The sequence below is a fragment of the Lactuca serriola genome, chromosome 6 (genome assembly GCF_051521515.1).
Source record: "Lactuca serriola cultivar US96UC23 chromosome 6, Lser_US96UC23_V15, whole genome shotgun sequence".
In the NCBI taxonomy this organism is placed as follows: domain Eukaryota; kingdom Viridiplantae; phylum Streptophyta; class Magnoliopsida; order Asterales; family Asteraceae; genus Lactuca; species Lactuca serriola.
In genome coordinates, this window is record NC_136413.1 from 157,116,643 (window position 1) to 157,125,113 (window position 8,471).

General features: G+C 29.9%; 2 protein-coding genes across 2 annotated transcripts; both read right to left on the reverse strand.

The window, feature by feature from the left end:
• Positions 1-1,125: 1,125 nt before the first annotated feature.
• On the reverse strand, positions 1,126-3,960 carry LOC145057145 (vacuolar ATPase subunit F family protein). The gene is made up of 5 exons (XM_079004923.1): positions 3,821-3,960; positions 2,944-3,024; positions 2,679-2,760; positions 2,505-2,587; positions 1,126-1,414 (listed from the first exon to the last, which is right to left on the reverse strand). The coding sequence occupies exons 2-5, from the start codon at positions 3,004-3,006 to the stop codon at positions 1,250-1,252; spliced, it is 393 nt and encodes a 130-aa protein (XP_078861049.1). The 5' UTR covers positions 3,007-3,024; positions 3,821-3,960; the 3' UTR covers positions 1,126-1,249.
• Positions 3,961-5,472: 1,512 nt separating this feature from the next.
• LOC145057146 (peroxisome biogenesis protein 19-2-like) lies at positions 5,473-7,570 on the reverse strand. The gene is made up of 5 exons (XM_079004924.1): positions 7,365-7,570; positions 7,187-7,238; positions 6,329-6,617; positions 5,922-6,238; positions 5,473-5,775 (listed from the first exon to the last, which is right to left on the reverse strand). The coding sequence occupies exons 1-5, from the start codon at positions 7,402-7,404 to the stop codon at positions 5,730-5,732; spliced, it is 744 nt and encodes a 247-aa protein (XP_078861050.1). The 5' UTR covers positions 7,405-7,570; the 3' UTR covers positions 5,473-5,729.
• Positions 7,571-8,471: the final 901 nt, after the last annotated feature.

Sequence of the window (8,471 nt, forward strand, 5' to 3'; positions counted from 1 at the left end):
TGAAGCAAACCAGTTAGTCGTGTACCAGAAATAGAAGCTCATGTAGGTCAAGTGGAGTTAAAGTAGTATACTCCTTGCAGATAAGATAGTAACAGAGTAAATTGTGACATTTTACACCCATTGGTATGTTCACATAATCACCAAAACATGATTACCTGAACATAGCCGCACAAACTGTTTGGTTTTGTAAACGAGCCACGATTTCCCGCCCGATTTCAAGCCTGCAGGTTAGTCATAATCGCTTCGTAGGTTCTGTCATGCTACATAATTCAAAAGGATCATTAATTAAGTATTTTTGTATGTATGTTCCGGAGGACATTTCGGATCACAATTTCATATCCCATTTCCGGATATGAATTCCGGATGAAAACATTATGGATTAGGATCTCGGATAAAAACATTATAGATCCATATTCTAGAACTGTTCTTCGTATTCCGGTCTTGTTATACGATTTCCGTATAAAAATGATACTCTTACATATAATTGCATAATTATATAGGTTTTAACATACGATCTAAAGTAAAGACATATAATTATAAACTTACATATAAAAAGTTATACTCTTTACCGCTAGAAGAAGACATTTGCAGTTGGATTGATACTCCGTTCGTAACGGTGTCCGGAATGTTGGTTCGAGCACAAATGATGTCGAAATAAATTTTGAAACGGTATTCATAAGGGGACCATAAAACTATAACCGTTACCATTTACTAAATACGGGTCCGGAATGACCTGTTCCAGACCTTGTGGTCATTTTTCTAAAAAAAAATAGTTATCGTTTTTAAACTACCATTATAAAGTGGTTAGATTACTCAATTTCCTTTTTCTTGATGTTTGAGTACGTAAATGTCATGGTCTATTTTTCAAGATTTATAATAGTTGGTGTTGTGGTGATTATGATGAGTGGATGTTATGGTCATCGCTGTGGTTCTGATGATGCCGATTTTAATCGGTAGTTTTAACGATAATACATCAATAAAAAGAAGATAAACACAAGGTCAAATTAGTCTGGTAAAAAAATTGTGTCTGTTCAATCTGATTAATACCACAATTAAAAGTCTTTGATTCGGTCTTATAGACTTTGATATGTCTGTTATGGGTTTTGATAGCTCAATTAAATAAAATTGTATAAAAGATGACATTTTATTGTTTGCAATAATTAGAACTCAAAACACACACACACACACACATTGTAGTAAAATTTATGATAAAATGACAGAAACATGGGAAGTAGAAAAATGAATGATTTTAACGCCTGTCACCGGCAACGGAATCGGAATTGAAAAGGTATTTGACACGCGATAGAACGGAATCATGAGCGGGATCATACGGGTGGTCTTTTGAAGGAATCTCCAAAATTGCGGGAATTGGGTTGTTGTAGCTATCCACTACAAACCTTATCATATTTGCAACCTGTGTAACAACACAAATAACAATGAATTTTCGTTTATTTGTTTATTATAGCATCATACTTTCATTTATTCCTATTATAGAAAAATTATAATGATGTAATAGAAAGTAATGAAACTTTGTTGTTTTTCTTGGGTTAATATCATAAAAGACCTTATATATTGAGTTCTTTTTCGGATTAAACCTCAAGTTTACTTTTTTTTTTTACCTGAAAAGACCTTGCTGTTTTTTATTTTTTCGGAGAAATCCCAAAAAAATTATTTTTTTTTCCAGAAAAAAACCCTCAATATTGTATTTTTTCCGAAAAAAACCCCCACATTTTACAAGTTTTTTCGGAGGGTTAATATCATAAAGGACCTTATATTTGTGTTTTTTTTTTCTGGATTAAACCTCAACTTTATTTTTTGCATGAAAAAGATTTTGTATTTTTTCATTTTTTCCAAAAAAAAAACCCTCAACTTTGTCTTTTTTCCAACAAAACCCCCGAGCTTCTAACTGCTTCCAAATAAACCCTCAACTTTCTTAGTTTTTCTCGAAAAAAACCCTCATATTTTACATTTTTTTTGGGAAAAAAAAAGACTAAAAGGGCCTGATCGGAAAAAAATGAGATAATACAAGGTCTTTTTCAGTCAAAAAATAAATTTGAAGTTTAATCCGGAAAAAACACAAAATATAAGGTCTATTATAAGATTAACCCTTTTTTGGAAGAAAACTACTAAAAAGGCCAAATTGTAAAAAATGGAAAAAATGCAAGGTCTTTTTCAAGAAAAAAAATAAATAAAGTTCAGGTTTAACCCGGAAAAAACACAAAATATAAGGTCTTTTATAACATTAACCTTTTTTTTTTTCCATTTAGCCATTCTTTAAGAAAGTTGGAGAAAGGAGGCTTTCAACATTAAGTCCTAACTCTTTACAAATTTGCCCTCATTAACTATTTTCTTCAACTTTATCAAGTTTATATACTATCATTATCTCAAATATCTTTAAGAATCAATTATTTATCCAAACAACACATAGTGGGAAAAAGAAAAAACAAGGCCCTAAAATCCTCTTTTCTTCTGTAAACTACCAAAATGCAATAATGATTACTTACATATTGACTGATTAAGACAATTGCTACATCATCTCGTGTGGTGAATTCCTTAAAAGCATCCTCAATTTGTTTGACAGTTGTCTCTGAAACAAAATAAAAACAACATTTATGCATATTATGACTTATGTCTACACTGCATAAAAAAATGACATCTGGAAACTTGATGAAAAATACTTGAATCCACAATCATGTAGTTTGTCTTCCTCCTTATGTCAACATTGCCTACTCCAGCAAGTAAAAATCCAGTTATGGTGTCCTACATCAGATATAAACTATTATTATAAGAATATAGAAAAGCATCAAGCTTTAAATGAAGAAGAATAAAAAGATATCACTTGAGTGACAGTTTTAGTAAAATGATTAGAGAAGTAGAAAGTAACAATACAGATTTTATAGAAGCAAACATGAATACACACATCAAATAGAAAACAGTTATTACCTCATCAGCAATCATAGCAATAAGTGCTGAGTTGTTAGTAGGGATTTGAGCCCGGCTTGCCATTTGAGAAAAAAGATAAAACTACAGAAAAAAATGTATGTTAACTCAGCAGATGATAACCAAATAGTTGGTAATTTACAATCTTTCTTTTATCATACATTCTTTATTCTTTAGGTATAATGTATTTATTAATCCAACAATATTGACATTATGCATAACTTGAATTCAAATATAAATTGGACAAGATATCATGTCTTTCTTAAACAAATATGCCACCCAACTATCATTGACTATCAAAGAAATTAGGGCCAAATCTAACATTAGAATGTTTATGACAATTAAGGCCTCATTTGGAAGCCAGCAACAGTAATACAAGCTAGAAAAGAGGGAACAGGTGGTGTTTTTAAGTTATAATTTTGAATAGAAAAGGCAAAAAACGATTATGATTTACTTAGGGTCATAATGATTAGATATAATCAATGATCATGTTATGATCTGATTTTGATTCTGCAATTCATGATAATCACTTTGAAACCTCACATTCAAAGACGAATTCTACTCTAAAAGATCAGTGTAATGATGCTTATAGATGTAAAATCTAGGAAACACGGATCAACATTCAAATATTAGGGTTCCTATGCTGAACTTGATCCCGTAGCCTAAATCTGAAGTACGCAAGCAAAATAAGCATGTTTTAGGTCGAAATGAAACGAAATCCAGATTGAACTCAATTGATAGCACTGTTGGTATATGCATACAGATACAGATAACTCATTGGATCATACATGGATACAGAGGTCTTATTCGAAGCAGCTGAGAGAGAGAGAGAGAGAGAGAGAGAGAGAGAGAGAGAGAGAGAGAGAGAGAGAGATGATACCTATTGGCGATCGAGAAAGAGAGAAGCAGGACACGATGATTCCGAACGATCTCGTAGCGATGAGATTCTATCTGTAACTTATATCGTGAGATATGAGAAAGATTATATTGATTGTAAATTCTTTTTATTTTTCGTCGACCGAAGCTCATTACGATATATTGATAAACTTAAAAAGTTAATTATATAAAGGCGAATTCATAACCTTCTAAATTCTAAACTAACTTTTCAACGATTTTTTTTTTTCAATTTTCGAAGGATTCGTTTTTTTGTTTTTTTTTTTAAAGAAAAATCTGCAGAAAATTCATTAATTTTAGGTCTTATAATCAACTTATTTTTTTTTAAATCTTTTTTTAGTAAATTAAAACCGATAATTATATCAATTTTAACTGGTAAACAGTTATCAACAAAATATAAAGACCTTTTTGCAAAATAAATCAAAAAATATTTTTAAAAAAATATTTGTCAGAAAAATACCATAAGATGATACAATATATTAGACAAAAACAAGATAATAAGATAATATTAAAAAAGTTAAAAATAATATATTTAAAAAAAATCCTTATATTTATAGATTTATTTGTAAAAAAATCATTATATTATGTTTGTGATCGGTTTATCAGCTAAAAGAGTCAAAATGAATATAATTACTAGTTTTTAAAACTTAATTGATTAAAAAAGATAAAAGCTAAATTGATTATTGAGACTAAACCTAAGGATTTTTTAGTATATTTTCCTATTTCTTTTTTCTACAATTTTTTTCAATCTAATATCCAAATATATATTTCTTATTTATTGTGCTATCTTAAAAAATAATAAACCACATCATCTTAATATTTGGCACTAATTATCCACATAGAAAGAAATTCAAGATCCAAGACTTTCACGCTTAATTGAAAAATTATTCAACATCTAAACAACTTAACAAAATTTGTATTATTATACCTTAATATAATTTTAATGATTATGCCTTTTACGGACATCCCTATAATTCTTCTCATATGAAGATATGATGAAGAACCTACAAATTACAATAATTTATTTTGTTTGTTTTGTCCTTCTCAAACTTCAACCTGATTTTCTGACTTGTTTTGTTTTGTTTTAATGATATTGTATCGATCACAAAGGATATTTATATTGGCATACTTCACATAGTTTAAACCTATTTATCTACAAATAAATTGATTTCAACTTATATTTTTATAGTTGATAGATCAAAGTTCACAATATATTTAAATATATACAACGTACTAATCATATTAATAGAAAAAAAAATGATTATTACCACGACAATATAACTTTTTATAATAATATTAGCCTTAAACTAAATTTGTTTTGATCCACGATTAAAGATAGTGATTCTATTCGAAAAAGTTTATTAGTTTTATTTTTGTTCAAAAGTATTTTGATATTTTCATGCTAAGTATTTGTATTAAGCTATATATATATATATATATATATATATATATATATATATATATATATATATATATATATATATATATATATATATATATAAAACATCACATTTGTAACCCTTTCACTACTATTTTTATAATACGAATAAGGACGGGCATTCATGTCTTTTACACAAACAAAAGATCACTGTCCCACCTCACTTTTTGGGGAGGGGTAAAAATGACAATTTTGTCACATTATTATCAGTATGAATCTCATCCAATATATATCAAACACAGTATAAGACTTTATACTGGTTGTCATGTTCTGTCATGTCGAGTCATGTTCTACAACTTAAGCCAACAAATGGGGTTCCTTTCTTGGCCTCAAAAGAAAAATACAAAGTCATGAACAAAGGCCCATATAAGAAAAGGTCAAATTTAAAAGTCAAAACAACTTTATTTTCTTCACAATCTCATAAAAGAACAATATAGCGAAATTAAAGAAAAGATTATCACATTATACAGCAGTTCTGTTGAGAATCAGCCATATCAGGTGACCTGCATCATGCCAAGAAATCATAAAATCAGATTGACATTAAATAAATCAGTAAATCACAAGTCAAAATTCATACATTCAAAATTCAAAATGAACATTATGCATATGTATAAAAAGAAAGAAATGAAGACTGAAGAGAAGAACTCACAGTTGACCAAGAGCTGAGATATCAAAATCAGGAGCGAGTTCTTTGACTATATCATTTGGGGGTTGACCACATTCTTGCATCTTTTGCATGAGTTCAATGATCTTGTTGAAATTATCAGGCTCAGTGTCATAAACAATATTTAAATCTTTTATAAGTTCATGTTGATGAAAATATCGATCATATTCTTCTTTGCTTAATTTGGATTTATTGTCTTGTAGCCATTTTGGGTATCTTTCTCCAATTTCTTTCATGGGTTCATGAAGAACTTCTTTAGACAAAAGTTGTTGCATCATTGTCTCTACTAAAGACTCCATGTCCTTCACAACAAGAAAACAATATTTAGTGATTAATAATTAAATATAATATTAAGGATATAATCAAACTATTGAAGATCATAAAAAAAGTACCTGGCCTTTAGCAAGTTCTTCAAACTGTTTGACTAAATCCTCCATCATTTTATCATCTCCCAAACCATCAATGGGACCCGATTTCAAACCCGCAATAGATTCCAAACCCTTAACAGTTTCCCTAGTTTGTTCTCTCAACTTATCAAGAGTCTCAGAAGCATGCGACACTTTTGGTGACACTTTTTGCTTTCCTTTGTTCTTACTTCTTAAATCAGGCAAACCCATCCCTAATCCTTGAACTCCACTTGGCATTAGAGATGCCTCTCCTTTGTTCCCTTCATCATCCTTGCTTTTATCACCCAAAAAAACACAAAGTATTATAGCTCAAACCCCATGGAAAAGCTTCAATAGGTTCAGAATCAACCAAAACAACGTAGTTTTGAGGTTTTTTTGAACAAAAAAGAGGCAAGTGTAATGCTTTTATATGAATTTACAATCCACAATTTGTCCAAAATCTTTCTTATTGACACAAATAACCAAGTATGAATGTATGATGATTCAAAATGTGAACCATTTGTAATATATGTTTTGAAATAGTAAATCTTGTGAACCAAATCAATGTTATAAGTGTTTCATAACTACTGCTATGTCACAAACCATAATTTTATACTGAAAATTGGTTGAGAGTTGAATGTTAAGCAACAAATTTACTAGAAATAGAGATTGTTCTGATTTTGTTATCCCATCTCTGTATTAAATATGAAAGGTACTTAGGTTTTACGAGAAAAGGCCAACCTAAGCAATTGAATTTCAATTCAATTTATCAAATTCACTTCCTGGGGTCATAATTGACCTCCGCCAGAGCGTGTAATCTCGATGATTTTAATCAGGATTCAAGAGTTAGGAATTGTTACGAACCTTTGAGAAGAAGAAGATGCAAGATTTAGGGTCTGGAAATCATCCAAAGCGCCTAATTACATATGAACAAATAGAATCATTCAGCGTGAGTGATAAACCTCGATTACTTGAGTAATTTCAAGATATCAAACAAGAACCACATAACACAAACGAAATTGGGGGAGAAGAGTAAACTTACTATCTAGAAGTTGGTCTAAATCATCTGAATGCTCAGCCATGATTATTTTGCCTTGAGTTTCTCTCTAGATAACACTTCTCCTGTCTCTAAAAAGTTGTAACGTGGTGTAGATTGAGAGAATTTTGGGAGAAAGGGCGAAATCTTTATTAGGAGAAAGTGTGACGTCGCCCGACGGGGGTAAAAGACAGGAGTCGGAGATGTGGTGGTTCTGAGCAACCCCGGCTGTGCAAAGGATGAAAATCAATGGCTCAGATTAACTTCTTTTTATATCTAAATTGTATTTTCAAGTTATTCGTATAGGATATATTTTTAATAAATTGTTTTTTATGTGTTTCAATATAAAAATTAGCAAAGTTGGTTTCAACAATTAGCATAAAAATGCTTGATTTTTTTAATATATTGCTCAACTTGCGATTAATAAAACTATAATTTTTTTGTGATTGATTAGATTAGAAATACATGTCATTGTGAATTACCTAATGATTTTTGATAAGAGGATCTATAGATTAATAATCATTACGGAGAAATATTTACAATGTGATTAGGTTTGGTTGGTGACCTTGTTATTACAGCACATATAGGGTTTTCACCAAATTTATCTTTTTAATAACCGAAGTTTTGGTCTAATATATACTTAGAGCTCATTTTTATTAATTCAAGAAAGTAATATATATTAGTGTCATGTAATATGAAACTAGATTATGACTCCGCGTGTGAAACACGGAGGAACATATAAAAATGTACATGTAAATGTATAAAAAAGTTGGCACTATAAAAAAATAAAGTAACATAAACAGACTTAGCATTATTGCTAACATTTAAATGTTTGGAAAAAAAACAAAGAAACACTTTAATATTTATAATAGTTGAAGCACCTCTTTGTAAACATAACTTTTTGTTTTATTAGTTGGACAACCTTCCTCGTAATATATGAGTACCTTCAATCTCTTTTCATTTGTGACGCGAGAAACAAAAAATATATAACTAAAAATGAGTGAAGACAAGCTTATGCAAGTATAATCCAACATTTGATAATTATTGTCTTTGACATTTGTTAGTGGCCATAACAAAATAAACTACTATAGGGAATTGCCTCTGCTGAAAACA